This window comes from Lycium ferocissimum, chromosome 5 (genome assembly GCF_029784015.1).
Source record: "Lycium ferocissimum isolate CSIRO_LF1 chromosome 5, AGI_CSIRO_Lferr_CH_V1, whole genome shotgun sequence".
NCBI classification, from domain to species: Eukaryota; Viridiplantae; Streptophyta; class Magnoliopsida; order Solanales; family Solanaceae; genus Lycium; species Lycium ferocissimum.
Genome location: NC_081346.1, coordinates 64,032,380 through 64,060,060, shown reverse-complemented (window position 1 = coordinate 64,060,060; position 27,681 = coordinate 64,032,380). Strand labels below are relative to the sequence as shown.

Genomic DNA, 27,681 nt, shown 5'->3' with positions numbered 1-27,681 from the left:
TCCTCATTCATAAACTGTTCATGCCGTGTTGCCCCCTAGTGGCTCCGAGTTAATGCTATTGAACTTCTTTGTGCTCCATTAACTTTGCCCCTTTTCAATGATGCCAAAAGGGGGAAAAATATTAGATGCATGTTCGAAGATGGAGGGAAGAAAGAAGAAAATAGCCTGTGTTTCAAGGGGAACTGTTGTTACACCTTGGAAATTTTGGATTTGTTGCCTTGTGAGTAGGCTAACGTGAGCTTAAGGTGATTATGCAAACCCTTACGAGATTAAGGAAAGTATTAGATAGCTTTAAGTGCATACTATAAGATTTTTAAGTCATATGAATATGTGAAATTTAGTTTGTTGAACGAAGTGAAATGTAAGTCGTGTTTGGAAAGGTTTTAGCTATAATTGAGCTAATATTTATTTATAAATATCTTGAGGGGCTGCTATAAGGCCTATGTTATGGTCAACGAAGTGTTATGTAAGTGCCAAGAAGGTTCCACGAGGATTGAAAGTCAAACGAGTCGACGAGATTGAAATTCAGAGAGTCCCAGTTGTACGTCCATATGTACGGATCGTATAAATTATACGGCCCGTATAATGGTCCGTATATTCCTTCCAGAGAAGGGTGTCCCCTGGTGAGATTATACGGTCCCATTTATATGGACCGTATAAATTATATGACCCGTATAATTGGCCGTATAATCAGGTCGGATCAGATTTTTATTTTATAAACATAGCCGACCCTCACTTCATTTTTCATTTTCCACTTTCTCTAAACTTTTCAAAGCTCCAAAACCCTTCTCCAAACATATTACACTCAAATCCAAGAGATTACAAAGATCAAATAGCAAGAATCAAAGTGTTCATCTGTTATAAGGCTTCCTAGGGTTGGTGGATTTCAAGATTTGCTTGGGTGTTGTAGCTAGGGTTTTGCACAAGTTGATATCTTGCTCCAAATCTTGTTCCTATAGGATAAAATGTTAGTTTCTATGCTTATTTCGTGTTATTAAGAGTGCTTGGTTGTGATAAAACTTGGATGAAAGGAGAAATGTAGAGAGTGAGTTCTAAATATGGAGTTCATGATGTCTATGAGTAGTAAACTAAATTGAGTCGTGATTCCTAGTATGATGTGGATGTGTTCTTGTTATGAAAGATAATAATGGCGATAAGGAAGTTTGTATGAAAATATGCAAAAGTTAGTATGAAGTTGCTAGTATGAGTTGAATATGAGAGTGAATATTGAAGGCTTAATGTAATGTGATTACTTGATTATGATATTGTGGATGTTTGGGAGTTGTATAGTAATATGGTGGAAGTCGATGAAATAGGGAAAATGCTGTCCAATTTTCGTTAGATCATGAATTGTTCTAGTTTGAATTTAACAGTATTATTAAGGCTTAACTATGGTATGAATCCTCCTAAATGTAGATTGTCCAAGCTTCAACGGTGATCGTTGAGTAGTTAAGAAGACGATGAGGTATGTAAGGCTAAGCCTTCTTTCATTAAGGCATAATTCCTTTGCTATATACTCCTCATGGGTTCCAAAATGTCTTCCAAATGACTTCATCCCTAGAATTACTAAAGCACACGATTCTCGATATTTTCACGATGCTATTGCCTCCTTTATATGAGAGTTGATCCTCTAAGGAAAGATGTAACGAAAACGACGGTGATGATGTTGTTAATGGTGCTTATGTACTAGTATGTATACGTGTATAAGTATGTATGGCTATTATGTAACATCGAGCTTCCATGGCCGGGTATGATACCTATCGCGCGCACACCACTGCAGTTGGGTACGGATAACACTGATCCTTGGTAGGGCCAGACATGTATAACACCAAACCTTATCATGGTCGGGTATGTAAGACACCGAACCTCTATGGTCGGGTATGATACTTCTAAATGTATGAATGTATGAAATGGAAGTTTCCCATTAGAAATAGGGTAAGTAAATATAATGAACGTCGCTAGAGGTATACCTAGCTCTTTCATTTCATGACTCGTCTATCTTATGTTACTTCTTATGCTTTCATTATGTTATTGATTATGCTTTACATACTCAGCACATTATTCGTACTGATATCCTTTTATTTGTGGATCTTTGCATCATGGTGTACAGGGACACCGACTTGATTCATAGATTACTTGTTCAGGGACTGCATAGTGGAGCTCCATCTCATCCGGAGCTGCAGTTGTTGGTATTATTATTTTGTGTACATACATATGGGCATGGCGGGGTCCTGTCCCGTTTATATGATGTTACATACTCTTCTTAGAGGCTCGTAGACAGTTGTGTATGGTTAGATGTCTTGTAGCCTTGTCGGCTCATATTTTGTATATTATTTTGTTAGCCTCGTCGGCTAGTGTATATGGATATGGGCATAGTTGCTGATGATGATATAAATGTATCGTTGCCCGATGTGATTAGTATTGTTGATGTATAGAAATTATGAGTAGGCCATGTGGCTCACCTAGATATGAAGATGATTGTATGATAAGAGGTGCTCAGGTGGGTTAGCACCGCGTGCCCGTCATAGCCCTCCGGTTGGGTCATGACAACTGGTTCTTATGGGGAAAACGATAACTTGCAACTTGCTTTAAAATAAGTCTCCAGGGGAACATCAACTCGGCGTTTATCACCATCAAAAAGGGAAAAATTGATAAGTTGTGTTACATCCTATGTTTTGATGATTGTCAAATGGTTGAAAAACGGAGAGGGACCTGTTCTATTATGTGTTCTCTATGTACACCATGCAGTGCATACAAGAATTGTAAAGCAAGCACATCTGACAGCAGGAGTTATTTCTTTGTTCGCTTTAAGTCAAATGTGATAAGTGGACTCTATCCTAACTATATGTTCCCTAATATATATATATATATATATATATCCAACATATTGGGCATCACTTGGAAAACCTAGAATCACTTTAAAGTGCAGCCGTCACGAGATTCTCCAAGTGTTCAAATCAAAGCTGACCACAAACTGAAGGACCAGATCCCAACAACTGAAGATGCAAATGTCCCTTAGCTTGTTTTGAGCTTTGTTTATGTTTTCTATCTTGTAAACCTACTCTTCTCTAAAGAAGTTATAGGTATTCTGAATTCTCAGTAGTTGTACACTTGTTTGTAGCTATCGAGTGGTAACTTTGGCTAGAGTTAGTCAAGGTGGATTAGTTGGTTTGGCTAGAGATAGCCAAACGTTGTTGAGTGTGTGGCTAGAGTTAGTCATATCGTGTAACTTACAATAGGGTTATTATAAGGACAGGGGATTAAGGGTTTAATTCCTAGATTACAAAAGGGCGTAATCTGAAGTTGCTCGGTGTAGTGGAGTTGAAATCCTACGTGATAGGTCGTGGTTTTTAATCCCTTAAGCAAGGAGTTTTCCACGGTAAAATCTTGTCTTATTTACTTACTGCACTGCATAAGGGAACTGGTAGACAATCAAGTCCCTTCATATATCGTTTAGTGAGCACATAGCCTACATCAGTAGGTTTGTAAACTTTAGTTTCTTGTAGTATTTCTCATTCACAACCACTATTTTGTTATTAAATATAATATTGTTATTCAACTTCGATGAAGGTTAAACTTGGTTGTCCAAAAGTCCTAGTTCTTCCCTCTTGATAATTATTCCTCGTGGAAATTCCTTAAAGTCTTGTTGGAACACTACTAAAATGGGTCACTTTTAAGCGAAAAAAATCAATCAAACGCGATCGATTTTGAAGAATTACATACCAAAAACTTATTGTATTGGATGGGCCTAAAAAAGGCTGGTCGGTTAAAAAAATCACCGACTCTATCTGTTAATCAACTAGGAAAAACAACTTATAAAATTGACCAAGTTGGTTTTCTTAAATTACACAATTATAAAATGCATCAGTCGAGATCAAATGGAGGTCTGTACTGTATAGCAAGATATTATTCTACCACTAGGTCGTTGATGCTTGCTGTAAAAATAACCGACATACCTGGTCGATTTTTTTTATTGAAAAAAATTACCGACCACTTCAGTCGGTCTTTTTAAATGAGTTGACTGAAGAGTTGACTTTAAAAAATCGACCAAAAATCAATTTTTAATTATTTTAACTAATAAACCAACCACATTGGTCAGTTTGTCAAAAATATTATTTCCCTATTGAAATTTTCGATCATGTCGGACAATTTTTTTTATTTCTCGAGTTAACTAAGAGATCAATCCAATTCAGTCAATTTTTTCAAAAAATGAACTTTTATTTTTTGAATTTATTTTTAACTTATTTCATCTGACTTGGTTGATTTTTGAGTCGGTATTGTTGACTGACCAAATCGGTCGGTATGCTTTGGTCAAAAAAGAACTGTTTTGGGTAGTGCTTGATCACGTTGAACAATTTGTTAGATTCTGCAATTGTACAATTAAGTCCATTCGGACCATTTTTGTAATAGCCATTAGTAGCTACTGTAAATAGTCTCTCCATCCCAAATTATTTGTTATGGTTTCTAAAAATAGTTGCCACAAATTATTTGTCGCTCTTGAAGTTCAAGACAAGATTAATTATTTTTCCTATTTTACCCATATTAGAAATGTTCTTGAAGATTACAACCACCTTAATTATGGGTGATGTTATGACTGTTCAATTACTAATGAAGGGTAAAATAGTTAAAAGCCTCCTTCCAATTGATGTTTATTAAGGGGCGTGTAAAATAGAATCACAAGATAATTTAAGACAGAGGGAGTAGTTAGGTGTAGGATATATTTTCGTTAGCTTGTTTTGATGAATATGATTAGGAACTCGTTAAGAACGTAAGGATGAATTCTTTTGTTGATGTTAAGCTTATTAAGGTGATTTTCAACTTTACTTTCCCAGGGTTATGCCTATAGGTTTGGTTCTTGTAATTTCTAATTGTTAGGCTTCTGTCTTATTTCAGAGGTTTTTTTAATTACTTGGATCTTTCCCAAATATTATCTTCTTTCTTGGTACTTGCTTCTAGGTATGAATTCTTATGTAATCTAGTATCAGAGCTTGGATTAGTAAATATATAGTATATGTATACATAAAACAACAATTAACCTATATAAGATTCTACTTTGTGTAATTTTTTAATAAAAAGGTGAAAATCTACTCTCCTTGAATAAAATAGTTCATCCCATGTTTGCCTCCCCATAGAAGCTGCAAAGGTAATAAAAGAAGGGTTCAGCAGTCAGGGTTAAATCAGTGAGTTGTTGAAATATTTTTAGAGAAAAACTATCGAGTACTGTGAACACCAGAATTTGAGTTCCAAAATAGCTAAATATGCAATTGCATTCACTCTATGCGAATAAGGACAAGGCTATAAGTTAGACTTTGCAGCCATTACAACTCACAAGTCTAATTGGATCAGCCAAAAAAGGTTGGTCCACAACCACAAATAATGCTTTGAGAGTAAGCAAAAGGAGTCACGTCTCATTAAGTCAGTAAGCAAAAGGAGTCACGTCTCATTAAGCCTTACAAGGTTTTCGCCAGGAGGTCTCAATCAAGTAACTACTCCATGCACCAGCCACTAGGCCTTCTCAATTGGATCATGCCTAAGTTTTATGTACAAAATTTGGGGCATAATCAGATGAGAAATTGACATCAATAGCCGCTTACCAAAATAATAGCCAGTAAATGGATATTTTTTGTATATTCGTATACAAAAAAAAAAAAAATTGATACATAATAAGTATAATATTTTTTCGTATTTGACTAGCGAATGTAATTATTGTTGACCGATTAGCCAGACGTGTAACTTGCCCTATGTAGACAGTGGTTTTGAGCTTGTCGACAGCCAAATGCTTTTATATAAATTGCACTACCTTGTATGGTACATTATCCAACCAACACACAAAATTAGTCCAATTCAATTCTACTTCAGGCATTACTTATTACTTCTGCCTTTACCTTACCGTTCAATTTTCCTAGTTTTGTTTTAGCCAACACTAGTCCACACAGAGGCGGATTTAGGATTTAAATTGCAGGGGTTCAACATCTTATATTTTTAGCACTAAACCATTATATTTTTAAAATTATGAGTTCATATCTACTATTTATTGTATTTTAGTAAATTTTTACACATAAATTTATATCCCGCATCAAAAGTTTGGAGTTCAATTGAACCCCAAGTTAAAGTGTTCCATCCGCCTCTGAGTCTACATCCAACTTCTCAGTTCTCACACAATTCAGCACGTAATTTTTACCATCTTAATAAATGCTTTCACTGAGTTATCCGATTGTTTCTTTCAACTCAAATAACAACCTATTTCGGAATTTTATTTTTTATAAAATACAAGCACGTGATGGACTCCATGAAGTTAAATCTTTAACATAGTCAGTTAAACCGGGGACAAATTTATAGTCATATACACACATTACACAACCTGATCAAAGTTAATGTTTTAGGCTATGTTTCTCAAACTTTTCAAAATTGTCAACACATACTCGTGGAATCCTCTAAAAATAGTCTCTTTGAAGAATCCAACACGAATACAATAACATTTTTATAAAAACTCGAGCAATATTGCTTTAGGCAATTTTACTCAATTTCACCCTCAATTAGAAAGCTAGCTTCTTCAGCAATTAATTTTGCCAATCATCCTTCCCATTATACAGGGGACAGACCATGTGATCATATTAACTACTTCCCCAGCTGTTTGTATATTTATATCCAACCACGAACAAATAAAGAAATAAGTTATCATATAATAAGTCCAAAAGACATGTTAATTAAGATCTGTGATTTTCATAGTGTTTTCTCATTCCTATGCTTGGAAAACTTTATAAAATGCTGCACTGTTTAAATCTCACCAAACAGTAGCAGGGATTTCAATACTTACTAACTTTATGGCTGCAATAATGCATCATTTTATGATCTAGGCATATTATAATGGTTAATGAATTCAAATTAAATAGCTAGCCATGTGGAGGAGCTGTGCCATCAACTTGGTCCATTAATTCAAGCAAGTTGGCGTAGATTATTATTGCCTGCCAGGATCTTGACTTTCAAATATTTCTAAGTATATGACCCAAAAAAAAAAAGAAAAAAGGAAGTTCAATTGTATTCCACATGGCAGGTTGAAGCTTGATTACTTCTAATCTAGGATAAGAGTTGAAAATTGTTTATGTAAGCATAGGAGTTTATTTGATTATTTCTAAGTTTACAATACAGATCAGTTAGTTGCTATCAACTTGAAAATTGAAAACTTAGAAATAATCTAGTATAAGAGTTGAAAATTGTTTATGTAAGCATAGGAGTTTTTTTGATTATTTCTAAGTTTACAATACGGATCAGTTAGTTGCTATCAACTTGAAAATTGAAAACTTAGAAATAATCTAGGATAAGAGTTGAAAATTGTTTATGTAAGCATAGGAGTTTTTTTTATTATTTCTAAGTTTACAATACAGATTAGTTAGTTGCTATCAACTTGAAAAGCCATTACCAATCTCAAGAATTCTAACCCAAGAACAGTGAAACACCCTCTTTTTTTTTTCTGAAGATAAAGGTCATAAATGCCCCTTCATTACGCTAAATTAAACAATTTTGTCCTTTATTAAAAAAGTGTCTCGTTCTTAGCTCTACATTACCAAAGTGAAAGGTGTAAAATTTAAAAAGGGATTGGGTCATAAAAGTAAAAAGATTGAATTTGCTTTTGAACTTTGAAAATGGTCAAAATTTGCCCTTCAATTGTTGCTATTGTCAACCCATAAAAGCTATCGAGCCACTTTGGTAACTATAGGGCTAGGAAGGAGATACTTTTTTAACAAATGACAAAATTATTCCATTTCTCTAGTCAAGGACGTATTTAATCCTTTACCCTATTTTAAATGGGAGGCATGTATCTCAATTAATCCAAGAGATACTTGCTACCTCATACCCCAATGTAAGTATAAAAAAAATTGTCTAAAGAAAATTATAGTTCTTGTTTCAGATAGAAGTAGAGATGATATAGATCAGGGGCGAAGCTAGGAGACGCAAAGGGGGTTTGAAGGGGAGATAACATGTCATAAGAGCATACAAATTAGAGAAAATGATGAATCTCTCATTAGTAATTGAAACCAGAAACAAGATCTGTCTCATTTAGCATTGAAAGTAATGAAATTGTCATCATAAGAGAAATTACAACATGTAAAAAGCCTTTATCTTATTCGAAAATGGTATCATAAGTAGCATATGTCACTCATATTTAACCAACAAAACCTGATCTCTAGTGCTTGTGAAAATCTGGATCCTTAACAACAGTCACAGGGCAGGTCGCAACAGACAATACATAGTTGGTCACACTTCCCATGATTATCCTGTTTTACCAACAGATACATATCCAAATATTAATGACAAAATTACTACTTGAATCAGAAAAAACAAAGATCAGCTATTTAGTAAAAAAGAACTAAAAAAAGAGAAGAATTTTGAATTTATAAATTCTAGTTAGTAAAAAAAAGAGGTGTTTCTTAATAAATTCAGGGGCAAGTTAGAATTTTGAATTTATAGATTCTAGATTTTAGAAAAAAATGATACTGAATTTTTTATTATTTATATTTATTAAGTGAATATTTTTAATACAATTACAGCTAAAATCACCTTTTGATGGTACTGAGGCCTCTGCTACCCATAACCAAAGAGTTCAACTTCAGATCTCCAACAGCTTCACATAGTTTCTCCCTAGCATCTCCCCAGTATATCTTGATCACAACTTTTATCTATACAATGATCAAATGAAAAAAAATCAGAAAAATTAAACAAACCAAAATTATCAACCCAAAAAAAAAAGGGAAAATGTTGGATGATTGATTGAAAACCTCTTTTTGCCTGGTAGCAGTATCAAGCAAATCAAGAACTTCCACATCAGTCTTCACATCATATTTCTGCAACACCTCAGCCTCCCTAAACTCCACCAATGGAATTAAAGCTAATCCAAAAGCAAAAACAAAATCAAAGTATTAATTAACACCCTGTTTCACAAAGATTTTAACTTGTCTACAATCAGGGGTTGATTTCTCAAATGGTAAATCAACTAATAATTATTATCTCAGAAAGTAATCCGTTTTCTTGATTTTAATATTTTTAATAAAGAAAGTAACTTTCTGACATATAGTTTATTAACTATTAGTTCAGCGACTATTTGAGAAATCAGCTCCTAGAATCAGATCACCTAACTATAGATAGACAAGTAGATAATTCAAATCCATAAAAGTAAAAATAAGAACAAGAAAAGAAGCAAATTAACTTACGAGAGCCAGATTGAGCCCAAAGCTTATTACGTGACTCATCAGAAGAATGAGTCTTGATGTGGATGATGTAAAAAGTGTCACCTTTATCAGCTAAATTATCAATGGCCCATTTAAGAGCTGTTTTGCTGCTTTTTGAGAAATCCATTGCTACACCAATTGTTCTGTCTTTCACCATTTTTGCTTGCTGATTATTTCTTGATCTTTGTTTTTCTCCTAATTAATAATGAAAGAGATATAGAGCACCTTCTTGTTGCGCGTGAAAAATGAAAGTAGATATAGGAGATGCGCGTTAAGGCAAAAAGATATAAAGCAGGGTTCGTTTGGACCAGCTATTTAAGGTATACTTTTTTAGTGCCACTTGTCTTCTTTCACTTTCCTAAAATATGGACAAATTGAAGTCATTCTTGTTGGACAGAAATTTATTCACATCGTTTGTTTATAGGGGCGGATTCAAAATTTTAAGTTTATTAATTTTTATAGTAGTTTTAAATTAATATATATAATAATAATTGAGTTCACAATTAGATGCTTATAAATATTTAGAGAATTGGAAAAAAGGATTCATGTGAACCTGTAATTGAAACTGAGGCTTTGTCCCTACAGGGGCTGATCTTGTTAACCACTTATAGGCTCATCCGAATTGAGTAATTTTTAGCTTGAAGTTTGTATATGTTTTAAAAAGTCAATAAAATAAGTAAAAGTGAGTATATTTTAAAATTCAGTGAACTAAATAGATTGTGATGAAATACTGAACTCAAACTCGTAATTTTCAAATTTTGGGTTTGTCACGGGCACCAAATTACATTAGCTAATCAATGTTAAGTAATATATAGAGGTAAAATGTAAATTAATTACATTAATTAACTTTAATAAAGTATTGAAAATGTATGTAAATGAAATGTGTCTATCAATTTGTTAATTTCTTGTAAAAAAGTGTGGATGTGTTTTAATGTTCGAGTTGCTTAAAATTTTGCGAGGAAAGAAGAAAACCGCGTTGCTTACAAGACATTACAAATTTATTGTTCCTTAATTAGTAATCTAAGTTGTATTGTTGATCTTGATATTATCTATTTTGTCCGTGTACCTTCTTTATGCCAGAATGACCATATTTAGCAAATTTTACATTAGATGCATGTATTCAAAGAGTAGGCAAAAAGCTCACGACATTTGTTTATTGATATAGTGTAAATAATGTTTACGGATATGCTTTTTGGAATTGAGTTGCTTATTTCTTTAGTTTAAGCTTAAAATTCAAAGAAAAGAAACCACACATTTCAAAATTTTCTATCTCAAATGACATTTCAATTTGTTGTTACTTAATGAGTCACGTTATGTTGTTGATAACTCCTTTTTGATAGTTTAGTAAAAGGAGAATTTTGCATGCATTCTCTTAGGTATGAATCCGCATTGATCATATATTTTATTTATTTTATTTTGAGTTTTATATTCAGTATCCGCCGCTTCCATTAGGTGGAAATGCTCCTTACCAAAGATTTTTCCATTCAAATCCAAGATTTGGAGTTATTTCGTTATGCACATCTTTTTCAGGGCGCTCAACCATATCGGGAGGCCTAAGGCCAAACTCTAATGAGAGGCCTTAACTTTTAAAAAATTATATGTATTTATTTATCTAAAATTTATTTTTCTAGCTTTTTGAGACGCAAAATTACCTATAATTTTTTAATTATCAATATCTTCTAATAATTCTGTTTCAATTGACAATATAGCTAATCTATTCAATTTTTCTTGAGGCATTGTTGATCTTGGTAAGACAATTTCAATTTTGAGAATTTTTTTCGGATAGCTAATAAAACTAATAAAAGACAGAAAGATAGAACCCGATTCAAGAGATGGATAACTTGATTTTAAAATAATTTTCGCTCTTCCAAAATCCACAATCCTTGAAAACTTGAAAAGAAATCTAAAGCATATCTTCGGCTCTTTTTTTCCTCTCTTAAAATAGAGCCCGTTTGGATTGGCTTATTAGATCAAATTATATACGTTTTCACTTATCAGATAAACGCAGCTTAAGCTCTAAAAGTTTGAAAAGCCAACTTTTCCAATTGTAGTCCGATCAATTGATTTTGAGCATATATGAGAATGGAGATTGAAGAGCTGGAGATTGAAGAATAAAAAATCAAAGAGAATTTGTGTTTTGATGAGTATTGAGGAAAAGTTAAATAGTGATGAAAAAATTAAAAAGTTAAATATAAAGTACAATAATTTATTAGAGAAAAGATGTATGAGCTACATTTTTGGCATGAAACATAAAATAGTTTAACTTCTACATCTTTCTATCACTAACTTTTATTATTCTCTCTCAATCCCAAACGGTGACCTCTTCGTCCTTTTTTTATGTTTTTTTTATTTTTTTTTTATTCCCATTTTTATGCTAACAAGATAGTCGTGGTAATTTTTCTCCTAAAAAAAAAAAGAAATACTACATAGTATAAAATAATGTGGGGCCCCCACAATTGTGGGGCCCTAGGCAATTGCCTATGTGGCCTATAGGTTGAGCCGGCTCTGTTTGGTGGTCGCATTGATCATATATACTCACTAACGCAAACAGTTTGAAAAGATTTTTAAATTGTAGTGCATGAGTCAGCTAATATGCACCTTGATAATTGATGGGATACTTTACCAAACTCATCAACATTAGTATGAACGCTCTTTTGATTTTTCCAATCCGAGTACACGGCTATTGGTACATGGCGAACGGTACAGTGGTACATGTCGCACGGGCAGACGTGCCCTCAGCCTAATGTCTTCGGGTGCAACTTGCGTTCAAAGACTTGATTGTTCACGGGATTTTGCAATTCACTCCAAGAATCGCATTTCACTACGTTCTTCATTCAATGAACACCGTCCTGCTGTCTTAATCACCAACACCGATCTAGGTTAGCGCGCAATTTGACACCGTAACCTAGCTTCCGGGTACAGAAAAAAAAAAACCTTGATAGTTCTTTCTTGTCCGAGAAGAATGAAAGATAACATAGATCAGACAAATAAGAGCATATCATCAATCTCTCATTAGTTATTGACACCAGAAAAACTATCTGTTTCATTTAGCATTGAAATTAAGTAGGGAATTGTTATTACAGGAGAAAATAATTAAAAACCATTTTACAGCTTTCATATTTATTCAATGGGCATCGTAACTCGAATTTGTTAGTCGCATTCAACCCATAATTCTTGATCAGTGCTTGTGGAAATCGGGATCCTTGACCACAGTCACAGGGCAGGTTGCATGAGACGTTACGTAGTTGGTCACACTTCCCATGAATATCCTGTTTTACCAAGACACATCCAAATATCAATTTGCATAAACAACATAAAAAGACCAAATTTTACCAACTAAATTTAGAAGAAAAAAACAAGGGAAGTTGACATAAATAGCCGCTCACTAAAATAACAGCCCAACTGTATATTTTTTTGTATATCAATGTCTAATATACATATTTTATATTAGTATATAATAGTGTATATTTGACTAGCGAATATAATTATATTTGCCGATTGGCCAAATGTGGAAGGTGGTACCTTTGGCGGGTAGTAAGGCCTCTGCTCCCCATAACCAAAGAATTCAACTTCAGATGTTCAACAGCTTCACACAGTTTCTCCCTTGCATCTCCCCAGTATAGTTTGGTGACAATTTTTATCTATACAATGATCATAGAAATATTTTAAGAAAAAATGAACAAAATGAAGAAAAAAATGAAAATGGTGGATGATAGATGGAACACCTCTTTCTGTCTACAAGCAGTATCAAGCATATCAAGAAGCTCAATATCAATGTTCACATCATATTTCTCCAACACTTCTGGCTCTCTAAACTCAGCCAACGGAATCAAAGCTAACAAACAAAACAAAATCAAAGTATTAACACCTTGATCCACAAAGAATTTAACTTCTATATGTCGACCGATAAAAAATATTCTAATATTAAATCACCTAAAAGATATTGCAAGTATATTGTCGATAGAAGTTGTAAGTCAAATTATTTTACTAATCCTTTTATTTTAGTTTATGCCGCACGCGTTCTTTTTTAATTTGTCTAAAATAGAATGTCACTTTTCTTTATTTAGAAATAATTTAATTTTAAAAGTCTCATTTTTCCTTTATGATAAGTATGATTTAATTATAGCCACAAGAAACGTCTAAGGCTTGTTTTAAACCACGAGTTTCTTAACTCTTTTCTTTTTTCTTAAACTTCATATCCGGTCAAGCAGTGTCACATAAATTGAGAGATGTGGTTACCATAAGTTAAAATACAGGGGAAAAAGTACTGCGTTGTTAGTATATTACACATATAAGCTAATTAATTCATCCACAAAAGGGACAATGAAAAGAGGAGAAAGATTAAAGGGGTAACTTACGAGAACCAGACTCAGCCCAGAGCTTATTACGTGATTCATCAGAAGAATGAGACTTGATGTGGATGATGTAAAAGGTGTCATCTTTATCAGCTAAATTATCAATTGCCCATTCAAGAGCTGTTTTGCTGCTCTTTGAGAAATCCATTGCCACACCAATTGTCCTGTCTTTCACCATTTTTGCTTAATGATTAGTTCTTCTTTGTGGTTCAACTTACTAATTAAAGAGATGCAAATTAAGCACCTTATTCTTGCGTGTGCAAAATTGAAAGCTATAACACAAGAGATTGTAAAGGCAAAAGGTATAAAGTTGGTTCGCTTTGGACAGCTATTTAAGGAATATCGGTCACCCTTATGGTAGCTATAGTCTACTTTCGTTTTCAAACACCCAACGATTTACATATGGATAAATGTTTAACATACCCCACTAGTCCATTATAGACATATAGTTGACCAATAATATATAGAGCTAAAAGAAAAGATGAAAATATATACGTCAATACTCCTCCGTCCCAACTTATGTGACACCATTTGAATAGGCACGGAGTTTAGGAAATAAAAGAAGACTTTTAAAATTTATAGTCCAAAATAAGTTTTAGATATTTATGTGGTTGTAAATTATCTCATAAAATAAAATTATTTCTAAATATAATAAGATTACATTCTTTCTGGGACAGACTGAAAGTGTACCACATAAAATTGGGACAAAGGAAGTACTTAGGTCATCTTCCAACCTTGCACCATTTTTGCACCAACTGCTATTTTGGTGCAAAAAATGGTGTTTGAATACTCCAGCCATCTCCAATTCATTGCACCATTACTATTCATTAATAATTTATTATTATTTTTTATTATATTACACTTTTAATTTAACATATTATAAATTTTAATTTTTACATTTAGATTCCTAATATACCTATTCATCTACACCATTACTATTAATTAACATTTTATTATTATTTTTTATTATATAACACTTTTAATTTAACATATTAGAAATTTTAATTTATAATTTTAGATTCCTAATATACCTAATTATTTTTTATGTAATATCTTATAATATTAATTTTACATCTTAATTTTGGAGTGTAAGTTTTATAAATTAATTTTCGTATATATTATTTTATATAAAATTGTAAGTTAATTTTATTATAAGTTATAATTGTATTAAAAAATATAACCATCACAAAAATAAAAAGTGCAAATATAAAATATAATATGTTGTTAATAAATAACACAATGTTCAATAACATAATAATTTCGAATATATATATAACACAATGTTCAATAACAACACAATGATCAATAACATAACAATGTTCAATACATTAAAATTGAAAATACATTAAACAACATAATAATTTAGAAAATTATAACAATAATTTAGTACTCTGGTAGGTTGTTTCCAGATCCACCAATATCATTAAAATATTGAGTGTATGGGGCGAGGATTGTTGTGGTTGTCGTTGAAATTGTTGACTTCTTTTATCCATTATTCGTTTTTGTTCTTGTCGAATAAATTCACGAATATTTGAATCACCAATAGAATCTAAATTCGACAATAAAAGATGTTGAACGTGCATTTGGAGTTTTGCAATTATTGCAGGGCCGTCGCATTTTTGGAGAAAAGAAGTGCTACATGATATATTAACATCATGTATTATCGCACAACATGATAATCGAGGATGAGCGTGATATTAATGCACCAATTCAAGATGCTTGGGAAGGTCCAACTCCAACAGAGAAATGGTAGTAGATGAAAATTATTGATTTGAACAATTTTTAGCTCGACACAAAAAAATTAAGAACAAAGATGCTCATTTTGCACTTCGTAATGCATTAGTAGAGCATTTATGGGAGCAACGTACTAATCATGGAAGTTGAATATTTATGTAGAAATTAAAATAAATTCTACCTTAATGTAATAGTATTTATTTAATTATATTTTATCAATGATTTCACTTTTATTTGAATTATCCATTAATATGTATAACGTATAATATTTGCTTACAATTTATATTATTTAAAATTTTATGGTATAAAATAATTTTATATTAAATGACTATATAACAAAGGATTGTGAATTACATGGGATGGGTATGTAAAAAAGAAAAAAAAAGGATTTTTTTTATGAAATTAAAAATAAAATTTAAGTAAAAGAAAATAATATAATATAATATAAAAGAGAGAGAAGAATATAAAAGGAATATTCTTTTTTGGTGCAAAAATGGTGCAATGGGTTGGAGTTAATTTGCACCATTTTGGTGCAAAAAATGGTGCAATGGGTTGGAGATGCCCTTAATACCCACAATCCAATATAACCTGGTTAATTCAAATTCGGATTCACACAGCATAGGATACTTCCTAATGGGAGTTTTGTCATTTTTAAAGACTTGAACTCAAGGCCGTTAAAAAAGGGATTTTAGGCATGAATCAACCTCAAAAGCTAGCTCATGGGAGGAGGATTGTCCAAAACAATATAAGGAGACCACTTATCTCATAAACCACCAATATAGAATTTCTTCACATAGGCCTTTGGTTAAGGGTGAATCGATCTCATTTACATTACTACATCTCTTGGTGATGTAAAAGTATATTGTATTAATTAACATTAGTGAAATGATGAAAGTGCATATAAAAGATAATATGTTGTTTGTTAATTGATTTAATGTAATTATTGAGTATGTAATAATTTTCTCCGTAAAACTTGCTTATTTCTTTTGTTTCCAATTCGGCTAAGAGTTTTAGAAAAAACTGTTTATTTGAATAATCAGTCTCAACTGATGAGAGAGAATTGGTAATAGAAATCATTCATTCTGACTTTATATTTATTCGAATAATACTTAGTCAATTTTATACGCCTAATAGAAAATTCCTTTCTTTCTTTCAACTTTTCGATCTTACCGTTCATTCTTTGGGTGTAATTCTCGTTTGGTTCACCAAAGAAAAAAAAACGTGTAATCTAATATTTTCTTTGTCAAGTGACATTACAATAAATATTTATTGTTCCTTAACGAGCAATTATGGTGTGTTGTTAATTTGATTATTATCAGTTTTGGCAATAAAGTAAACGGAGTTTGACAAAACTATAACTCATTTTTCTTATGATCTGGAATATCACTGAAAGCTCATTCTTCCATTACTTATATGACAAAATTATATTGTTTCTTAAATGGATAAGTTTGACAACGAAAATTTTCTTTGTTTTATGTGCCAATCGAACCTTACTTTAATATTACTGTTTTTAGAGAAAAATGGAAAAATTGTAATTTATATTTGAGTAGGTTCAGAATAGTCCTTTAGGTTCAGAATAGTCCTTTAAATATATTCCTGAAGTGTTTTGGTCATTTAAATTGTCAAATTTAAACACTATTAAATCTGTCAAAATATTTAACAAACCTCATTTGTTAGATTTAACGAAAATATTGGATCATAATTGGGTTTCAAATACCAAATAATTCTACCAAAAATGTTGAGTTAATTCCCTAGATGATCACCCAAGTTTGGGAAATTATCTACAAATATCACCTTTTTTTTTAGGACAACAAAATCACTCAACTATCACTATTTTCCTCAAAATATACTAAACATCTCAAAAGTCTCTTTCTCTCCCAGTTGGCATGCCATGTCATTAAAGCTCATTTTCTTAATAATTTACCTATTTAACTCATCAAACTCATTTAACCAAACCCATACTTTATACCCAATCAACTATGAACCGGTTAAACATCGGCAAAGGTATTAAACCATACTTTCTATTAAGCCACTTTTTCAAGTCTAAATTTTTTTATCTCAATTCAAATATATTATCTTTCAATTTAAATTAAAATTTAAGTAGTTTTATCTTTTTATTCTTCAAATATTTTTAACTATCATATGTTGTCCACATTAAATGATATATTCTTTCCACATTATAATGGAATTACACAGATAACACAAAGATTACTTTCGTTTTAGTTTAACTTTTAAAAAATCTAATTGAATCTTATATTTCTTTAAGAAATAAAGTTAATGTAAATTTTTCCTTTGTATTTTGAGATATTTATCCTTAAATATGTAGCATTTGATTTTTTGGTATTTTTCAACATCAGGTAGGGTGTAGACAATGTTCTCATTATATTTTATTTTTAATGAAATGTTTAAGATCATAAGTTTTAATAGTACTTTTGCATTTGGAAAATATTTAGTTGGGATTAAAAAAAATAGTATTTTGAGGTTAAAGTTAAATAAAGGAGTGCTTTGAAAGTTTTAATTATCTAGAACATAATACTTTCATTTGGATTATTCATCAAACCAGATTTTCAACTTCAAATTCAATTCTCTATTTCAAGTTAAAGTTGAAAATAATGAACCAAAGAGTAAAAGAGGTCATATTACTGTGCAAATATCAAAGAGATCATGATAAAAAAATAAAAAAAAATTAATGACATGGCATGCCAACTCAGAGAGAATGAGGTTTTTGAGGTGTTTAATATATTTTGAGGAAAATAGTGATAATTGAGTGACTTTGTCATAAAATAAACAAAAATGATATTTTGAAGCAATTCCCCAAACTTGAGTGATCACCTAGGAAATTTACTCAAAAAAATTCTACTAAAAAGAATACCCTCCAAGACTCATCCAGGTGGCCCAAAGTTTTGGTATGTAATGTCAATACTCGATATAAAATTCGATAGCAGACACCAAGTGGATTGCTAAGAATATTTTAGCCGAAAAAAAGTGGATTCCTAAGATTAAAACTACATAAACAAATTGAAAGAACATGTTGTATGTACAGAGCATCAACCATAGTACAGGTTGAATACAATATATGGAGGTATTAGGTTGTAATCCACTGGTTTGGGTCATCACTAGGGGTGTACATGGACCGGGTTGGTTCGGATTTTTTAAACGCCAAATCAAACCAATTGCGTCGGGTTTTTAAATTTATACACCAAACCAAACCAATAAAATTCGGGTTTTTCAACCTCGGGTTTTCTCGGGTTATTCGGTTTTCTCGGGTTTTTCGGTTTTTTTTTTCGAATAGTCTTGATACAAAACATATAACTTTTACTTCAAATATTTCTTTAATTCTAGTAAGATACAACTATATAATTAAGGTGTTTCTTAAGAAAATAACACAAAATGTGAGAAGAGTGATGACATTATATTAAAATATTCAACAAAAGCTAATAAATTCGATCAAAATAAATATTGTTAATTAACAAGCCATAAAGAAAATGACCATAATCTAAAAAAATTGAGTCATGCTAAAATAAGTACGAAATAATAAGTATTAATTACATGACAAAGAAATAAAACTTAAGTTATGTTTTTTCACTCTCTAAATAAATTATTTTGAAGAATAGATATCCAACATTATTATCATTCCTAGTGGTAAATTGAATTTCTTTTGTTAGTTTTGGTTTGGACTTTATTTGAGTTGGACTTTATTTGAGTTACTAACATCCATTGATATAAAACTTATTGACATTCAAAATTCAAGTTGACTTAATAATATGATAATAGTTAAAGCTACGAAAAAATTTAAGAAATATTTATAAATTACATTACAAATAAATATTTTTATGTATAAAATATTTTAAAATTTGAATACATGTAATGTCGGGTTGGTTTGGTTCGGTTTGACTTTTTTTAGTTAAAAACCAAACCAAACCAATTATAGATTCGGGTTTTTTTTTTCCAACACCAAACCAAGTCAAACCAAACCACATCGGGTTTTTTTCTCGGTTTTTTAGTTTATCAACCAGTGCGGTTTGTCGGTTTACTTTGTACACCCCTAGTCATCACCCCCTCCACTTGTCTTAAATTATTACTTAGTTTAAGATTGAAGTTTAATTTGATGAATCAATATTGTCCCTTATTGTCAAATTGATTGACAAAATCAATCTTCTAAAAGTTAATTATGGACAAAAATTATGAATAACTTGTTGCGATCCATTTTATTAAATGCTTGGTCTAATATTATCCTTGCATTTAAGAAAGGGTCTCATTTTTGTCCTTAATTCCTCCGTCCTGAGGATAGTTGTAAAGATAATCAAAAGTTGTGAGCTAAATTATTTGGACCCCTTTTCCTGAATTTTTTTTGGCACGTGGAGTCCATCCATTCCCCCACTGATAAGAGCAAATACAAGACTATTTGAATGGCAAGGATATAAAAGGACGAAAATTGTAATGAAAAAAATCATTGAGGAATTCAGACGATATATTTTCCGAAATAAAAATGGTTCATACTATTCTTTGAAGTGTTAACTTTTTCTTTTTTTTTTTCTGGACAAGAATCGTTATTCCGAACCTATTACTGTTTCCAGTATCGCTTTACCTTTATTGTACGAGTCACAATATTAAATTATGAAAATAAATTTAAATAGATTTAATTTTACAAGAATATTCATACGATACTGATCCATTTGTATTGTAAAGAACATTGAAGCATGATTCTTTGTATGACTTAAAATACAGAAATAAAAGTGTCCCTTGTCTAATGTGTTAAATTTTTTAGATGAAATTGTACACAAAATTTAGTTTCATATTAGAAATAAGTTTTAGGTTCTAATGTTACCGTTGCCTTTTAATAAAATGTTTTACGTGCATAGCAGTTTAGAAACAAAATCAAGCCTACAAAAGACTTAAGAGGGTATTTTATGTAAGCCTTAATAAATAATGGCATCATGTTTATAGATTACGTGGTTTGCACAAATCAACACTTATATTCTTGGAACCTGCTTGTATTTAGTCAATGCAGACATTTTATCTTTTTTAGTTAAACGTCAACCAGTAATGTATTTCAAAATTATCTAAAAATGTTCTCCATCCGTACCATAATAAGTGTCACCTTAGTCAAATTTTTTTGTCTCATAATAAGTATCACCTTAGAAAACCAAGACATAAATTAACTAATTTTTTTCAATTCTACCCTTAGATAATAAAGTAACATCTAAATGATGATTGGAAAAAGCCACATAATAACTTGGTATTGTTGGATTACACGATGCACAAAGGTTTCTTAACGTGGATTGCTCTAAGTAATTACTTCAATGATGTCTAATCAAAAGATAAAAGTAATTTATCTTTATTATATAAGGTTAATTTGATAAACTTCATTCGCATTATTAGCTTAATATACGTGTTTTAAAGGTAAGTTGACACTTATTATGGGACGGAGAAGATTACTATATTATCGTCATGAAGAAGCCAATATTTAAATTTGTAACTGTATAAGTTTTCTTTTTATTTTAGGAGGGATGGTTTCTCTCTCCGACGGCGAATAGCTTTGATTTATTTGAAAGGATTTATATTTCTTTATTGAATATCATATAATTTAAGCATTATTATGTGGGAAGAGAACATGAATGAATGCATCCGAGGGCCACGACATTATATTTTATGTCGACCTTTAAAATTATATCTTGAATTTAAGTTCTATCATTGACGATATAAAGAAAAATTTGCACAACTAAATTATTTATAGATAATTGCAGGTACATATTATTAGTTGAAACTTAAGAAAAAGGATATGTGATCGATCATTAAATTACACTAATACTATACAAAGATTTTGTACATACCTTAGTTCCTTATCGTCAACTCCCTTCCTTTCATCATTTTTCTAAGGAAATATCTTTCTGTAACATAAAAAATAAAAAATAAAAAATAAAAAATAAAAAATAAAAAAACAACAATTTGGAGCATTGCCTAACAGGATAAGGCTCCAGGTGAGAATGCAAGACAAATAGGGGTAGGGACAAGAAATGAAGCTTCCTATATACTTCTCTATCCTCATCAATATCACTTAGCAATATAAAACACATTCGACTCTTTGGGTTTGTTAATCCCAATTTGACAATTTGGCGTTGCATGTCAATCTACTCAGCACAGTAAATGATATAATATAGCCCAACCTTTTTTTGGTTTTCTTGGATGTAGATCATATTTATTCTTTAGCTTAAGAAATTGGTCTTATGTAGCCAAAATCGTTATTTGTAAATATTGCTTCAATAATATTTTCTGCTCTCCCGTTACTAATCGTTTTCTCCAATTTCTTTCAATCACTCTCCTCAATATTTTCAATCATCCTCCCTAAATCTCTTCAAGAACCTGGAAGCATCATAGAAGGCAATTGAAGTTTTATTCGACTGTTTTATTTGCATATTTGTGATTGTCACTTAGATATCAGGTTTAGTTGCAAACGTTTTAAGGAGCTTGAATAATTCATTCCATACACGAAGAAACACAAAGCAATTATTTAATTATTTGGATTCATAGAGTAATTATATGATGAGAAAGAATCAACCCAACAATTGTTGAAGCTAGTCTAGGGGAAGAATTAATGCCTTACATAAAAAGAATATGAGAAATCGTGGGTAACCGTTTGCACTGGGGGTAATTATAAAAGATTGCTAGAGATAGGGGTAAATTTGACGGATTATACATCGGTAAAGATAAATTTGACCCTTTTCCCTAGAAAAAATGAAAAGCCAGTCCCAAAAAAAAAATTATTTGAACTTTGTAAACCTATTTATTCTTCAAATTGGTAGAATTTGATATGAAATCGTGGAAAGTGAATAATATATCTGTTGATTTAAAAAGTAGGAACTTTAAATCTAAACCAAATCGAATAACTTAGTTGGCTTTGGCCATCCAGCACTCTTTGGACCGAAAAGTCTACAATCAGTGTCATAAAGGGGATAAGTGCACAAATAGCCGCTTGGAGGACCACTATTTAAAAGAAAGCTGGTAGTTAATCAAATTACAATTTGTGCAACTAAAATTGAAAATCGCAAAACTGAATTTAAATTTTAGTCCTTCAGATCTGAAAGTGTAATAGTCAGATCCTAACTTTGGACCTCAACTCTAAAGTTTGAATAGCAATTCAAACTACATACCTCCAATCATATCGATCACCATAACACCATTTCATATCTTACATAGTTCAAAAATATTTTTTCCCAACTATTTTAACTAAGTAACCAGAAAAATGCAATGGTGGCAAACAATTGTGAACCACTGGCTCAACAAGTATGTAAAAAAGGCTCATATATGCAAGCGTATACGCATACTCAGTGGAAGATGATGAAATAATATCAAAGTATAATGTAAAGGCCAATTATCAAAGAAAGAACACGTGCGCTCACAGAAATTACATTCTTTATCAATTTAATTACATAAATTTACGCACACAATGGGTTCTTTTTATATATCTTTTATTGGTAATCATTCACCTATTCGACACAAAAAAAAAAAAAAAAAAAAAGGAATTCTCAAAAATTATACTAATTAGGATTCATTATTTAGTAATGATATTATTAAAAGATCGTAGATGTTGGTATGAGAAGAGGAACACCAAGGTAACCAAAAAAAACAAAAAAAAAAAGAATAACAAGAAGAATAAGAAACATCACTGGTTTTGTTTGAAGTTTGCTTCTCAGGCTAAAACTTAAATATTTCAAAAAAAAAAAAGTAGCTAGGCTTTAAATATCACATGAAAATAAATACCTGGTGCAAATCCACATCATAAAGCCCAATTAACCAGATTAGAAAATCTAGTTCATTTTTTTGTGCGGATTGTCCTTCAAAGGCACTGGTCATTAATTTTTGGCCCTCAAATTGGTGGTCTTTAATTTTTGCCCTTGGCATAATATCTCGAGGTCCTGGGTTCGAACCCCAGCTCAATTAAAAAGAAAAAAATTGCAAGGCAGAGGTTTGTAGCAAAGTTAGGCCTATTCGAGCAAAAGTTAGGCCTTAAGGTAGAGGTTTGTAAAATTCAAAAAAAAAAAAAAAAAAAAAATTGAAACTCTACCTTGCGATTTTTTTTAAAAAAATATTTTTTGACTGAACGAGGTTCGAACCCGAAACCAAAAGATTTTTAGCGAAGGCTAAAAATTAAAGACCAGTGTCTTTGAAAGGAAATCGTGCAAATGACCCAATCTAGTTTAATGTATGGGTTTGCGTTATGTCGAATTTCAAAAAATTGCGTGGATTGCCCTTCGTACGGACAAATCTTTAATTTTTGTCCCTACTTCTCATTTAATGAAATTTTGTAGGCTAAAGTACCCTTTTCACACTAGAGATTCTGGGTTCGATCCCCAACAGAGTCGAAAATAATAATAGTTTCGCAAGGCATAGGTTTCTATGTACCTATGCCTATTCGGGCGAAGTTACATGAACCTATGCCTTGTCCGACAAAGGTTCGTGGAAATGAAGTTCTGCTTTAATTTCACAACTATGCCTATAGGCATAGGTTCTATGTAGTTTCATAGAAACCTTTGCCATGTCCGGCATAATTTCTATGTAACTACGTAGCGAATAGGCATAGTTTCATATGAACTTATGCCTTGCAATTTTTATTTTTATTTTTGACTAAACGGGAATTTGAATCCCGAACCTCGGAATATTTTCAGCCACTTTTTTAAGAGAAGAAAAAAAAAATTAAAGAGCAGCAATTTGAGGGGCAAAAATTAGACCAACGCCTTTGAGGGTAGTCGTGCGTATTGCCCAAAATTTTCCAAACAAGAAAGGGTCATTTGCACTTTTGTCCCCTATTTTGTGTTGGAATTTTTACGCGTTATAACTACTTCTAATACATAAATAGTGGTAATAACTACTTGTTATTTTAATTACTAATAATAACTAAATACTGTTCTAATTTAACTATTATAGCTACACAGTAACTTTCAATTACCATTTCACAAATACATCTAAAAATTAGCACCCCCAATCCCATATCCCCTTTTCATGGTAACAATATTAATCACTTAATATACATTATCATTCTCTCTCCTTTTTCATAAATTCTTACCTTTTAAGAAGGAAAGAATCTGTGAATGCCCAGTGAAATAGTAGTCTTCTTCCTCTCTTCCCCCTTCTGCAAAAATTTCACTTCCATTCTCACCAATTAACAAGTTTTTTAGGATTTTGAGAAAGTTTTTTAGGGTTTTGAGAAGACGAAAAATATATGTATTTGTGTATGTTCTATGATATAACTACCAATTGTTGTGGTTGGTGGTGTATTTTTGTTAGTTTTTCTATATATTTGTGTATTTTGTTCAAATTAATTCCATCAGTTCATCTAGTTTCAAATACACAGGTGACGCAAATACATGGTAAGTTTTCTATATATTTATGTATTTTGTTCAAATTAATCCCGTCAAATACATGGGTGATGCAAATTGTTACTCACACAAATACATGAGATTTAATATAAAATACATGGGGTTTGATTGGAAACTTCAAATACATTAGTTATGCTATCAAATATATGGGTGATTGGAAACTTCAAATACATTAGTTATGCTATCAAATATATGGGTAAATGAAAAACGAAATCAATATTGAAAACTTCAAATACATTACCACTAAATACATGAGTGATGCATATTGTTACTCACACAAATACATGATATTTAATAGTATAAAATACATGAAGTTTTATTGGAAACTTCAAATACATTAGTTATGCTATCAAATACATGGGTAAATAAAAAACGAAACCAATATTGAAAACTTCAAATACATTGGCTGTTGAATATTTCAAATTTTAATTTTTTTTTTTTTACGTTTGAATGTTGAAGATTGGATGAAGGAATAGAAAACGGTTATGGAAAAGAAATCTAAAATCTGATTTTGTGGAAGAGTATGGTAAAAAAATACCAATTAATAACTAATTAAATGATTCCACCGTTATGGTCTAAAATCAAGGGATATGTTTTCTTTTTTACTGTGTTTCTATGAATTTACACGCATCAAATACATCCGAAAAAATATTTTAATTTGGAAAAACATAGCTACAAATGATAATATTTAAAAGGGTAGCCATAAATGATAGGAAACTACCATAAGGTAGTCATTTGAATAATTTTACCTTTTGTGTTGGTCTTTAGTTTTACCCTTCAAATGGGCTGGTCTCTAATTTTTAACCATCAAGATCAAACTTAAAATCAAACTTATGTCTCTAGAGAATAAGTTCTTTAAAGGCGCTGGCATAACTTGTGAATATTATAATGCGTAACTTATGTCCCTATAAACATAAGTTCGATTTTGATGGATAAAAATTAAAGACCATCACATTTGAAGGGCAAAATTAAAGTCCAATCCTTTTGAAGGGAAAACCATGCAATTACTTGACGAAGAAATTGCATGGTTTTTCTTTCAAATGGACTGGTATTTAATTTTTGCACTTTAAAAGTGAATTCATGTCTAACGGGCATAAGTTCTTAAAGAGTTCGGAGCATAACTTATGAGATATCATGATGCAAAAATATTAAAATTTTGGGAAAAATTATTTATTATGAAGGCAAAAATTAAAGACTAGCACAAAATGGGACATAAGTGCTAATGACCCAATCTAATTCAATGTGAGAATTCAAAGTTGGGCTTGCGTTATGTCGAATTGTCCAAACTCTTCAGACATACAAATTGGGTGACAGCTTATGATGTGAAGTCAATAGACATAGTATCAGACAACAAAGCCCACATACAAATGGACCAACTTTAGTGGATTAGACCCATCAAGTAGCTGGCAGTCAACCGGACTACATCCTCTGTGACTGACAATAATAGCAGGCTGTTGGTTACCTACTCTTAGCAGGCAAAGCAAATTTCTTTATTCTGAATAAAAGAATTTAGAATCAATTAAACCTTCAAATTTGAAATAGTACGATACATCTTGTATGTTCCTTTGTTATTTGACTTTTTTATGCATATAGCTTTATCTAGAATAGTCGATCACAATAGATACTCTAATTATTTTTTAAGAAAACTTTAGGGAAGATCAAGTAGACTATAAAGTTATGTTTTAAACACAAGTTGAAAGAAGGGAAAAGCTAGAGTGTTTGTGAAGTAACATTAACTCCATGCTATTGATTAAAAAAAATTGGGCATTGTGTTTAACTCAACTCAAAATAATAGTTCAAAAGATGAGTTTGCTCAAGATTATAAAAAGATATTAAATAAACATCTCACCCGATGTGTGACAATTCAACACACCCTGCACGGCCAAGGCCATCAATTGGAGTGTGTACAACATAACATAAAGCTCCAACATCGATTAAACTAAGAATTGGATGTGTATAGCTTTGCTAGCATAATAAAGAAAAGATTTTTTAACATATTTAGCCACAGTCAAAATAATTACATTAGCTAGCTAAATATATAATTACTATTGTATACGGGTGAAATCGAGGTCAAAGCTACCCTCGATTTCCCGTTATGTTATGTAAGGATTTGGACAGTTATATGGGATTGAACGGGTTCCAATCGAGGGTCTCGTAGTTGAGACTTCAACATGGTCGAGGGCAAATATCCACATTGATTCAACCGAGCCCGGAGGTGGTCGAGTTAATCGAGTATCGATCATGACCGGGCATAGCCCGAACGGACTAAGAGTACCGAGATGGAATAAGAAGCAGTTAAGTAGATAAGCATGGGGGCCGTAATATCCGCCACCGACCGGATATTTCTGCACCTTTTTAGGTCGATTACTCAAGTGAAAAACGTCTTTGCTATCTAGAATTGTAAATAGGGTAGGACTCCTCTACTATATAAAGAGGAGCACCCCCTCATTTTTCAGGTCCTATCTTTTGACGCGCAAGCAAACTCTAAGCAATTATATTCAAATTCTAGGCTATTGTTCTACATTTTCTTTAAGTGTTCATCAACTGTTCATCAATATTTTACACGACTCGAGCCTGTTTCCAACAACCCGAGCTCGGTTCTGTTATTCTTTATCAAGGACAAGGTTCTTTATTTCTTTGATTTGATCACTAACTTATTTCCATATCATTATTTGTTGTTATTTTATCATACGTATTAAATTAAATCACGTATCATTTACACCGCATATAAATTCAATCGTTGTCTGCTTTAAGGGTAAACAACTATAAAAAAGATGTATCAACTAGTACTGTTGTAAGACGCAACTATAATGTGTCAAAATCCCATTAAAATAGACTTTAAATTAAATCGACCTCAAAAGAACTCATGATAATTATTCAAATCATTAAGACCGGATACGGGATATCTACATTCACTTGACGTGGGACAATTCAATAAGCTCTTTAACGCTTTTTTAAAAATCTACAAGAACAAGAATATTTCCTAGT

At 31.6% G+C, this 27,681-nt stretch overlaps 2 protein-coding genes across 2 annotated transcripts; both read right to left on the bottom strand.

The window, feature by feature from the left end:
- Window positions 1-8,154: 8,154 nt before the first annotated feature.
- Window positions 8,155-9,508, bottom strand: LOC132057052 (universal stress protein PHOS32-like). Its single transcript, XM_059449492.1, has 4 exons — window positions 9,210-9,508; window positions 8,778-8,887; window positions 8,560-8,678; window positions 8,155-8,276 (listed from the first exon to the last, which is right to left on the bottom strand). The coding sequence occupies exons 1-4, from the start codon at window positions 9,382-9,384 to the stop codon at window positions 8,186-8,188; spliced, it is 495 nt and encodes a 164-aa protein (XP_059305475.1). The 5' UTR covers window positions 9,385-9,508; the 3' UTR covers window positions 8,155-8,185.
- A 2,745-nt stretch (window positions 9,509-12,253) lies between these two features.
- LOC132058466 (universal stress protein PHOS32-like) lies at window positions 12,254-13,910 on the bottom strand. The gene is made up of 4 exons (XM_059450958.1): window positions 13,586-13,910; window positions 12,953-13,062; window positions 12,750-12,868; window positions 12,254-12,496 (listed from the first exon to the last, which is right to left on the bottom strand). The coding sequence occupies exons 1-4, from the start codon at window positions 13,758-13,760 to the stop codon at window positions 12,406-12,408; spliced, it is 495 nt and encodes a 164-aa protein (XP_059306941.1). The 5' UTR covers window positions 13,761-13,910; the 3' UTR covers window positions 12,254-12,405.
- Between the last annotated feature and the right edge of the window lie 13,771 nt (window positions 13,911-27,681).

Coding starts and splice junctions, on each gene's coding strand:
- LOC132058466 (XM_059450958.1), bottom strand. CDS start 13,760: ATGGTGAAAGACAGGACAATTGGTGTGGCAATGGATTTCTCAAAGAGC. Junction 12,869..12,952: donor CTGCTTGTAGACAGAAAGAG/GTGTTCCATCTA, acceptor ATCATTGTATAG/ATAAAAATTGTCACCAAACT. Junction 12,497..12,749: donor GGCCTTACTACCCGCCAAAG/GTACCACCTTCC, acceptor TTGGTAAAACAG/GATATTCATGGGAAGTGTGA.
- LOC132057052 (XM_059449492.1), bottom strand. CDS start 9,384: ATGGTGAAAGACAGAACAATTGGTGTAGCAATGGATTTCTCAAAAAGC. Junction 8,888..9,209: donor TTGGGCTCAATCTGGCTCTC/GTAAGTTAATTT, acceptor CTTTTGGATTAG/CTTTAATTCCATTGGTGGAG. Junction 8,679..8,777: donor CTGCTACCAGGCAAAAAGAG/GTTTTCAATCAA, acceptor ATCATTGTATAG/ATAAAAGTTGTGATCAAGAT.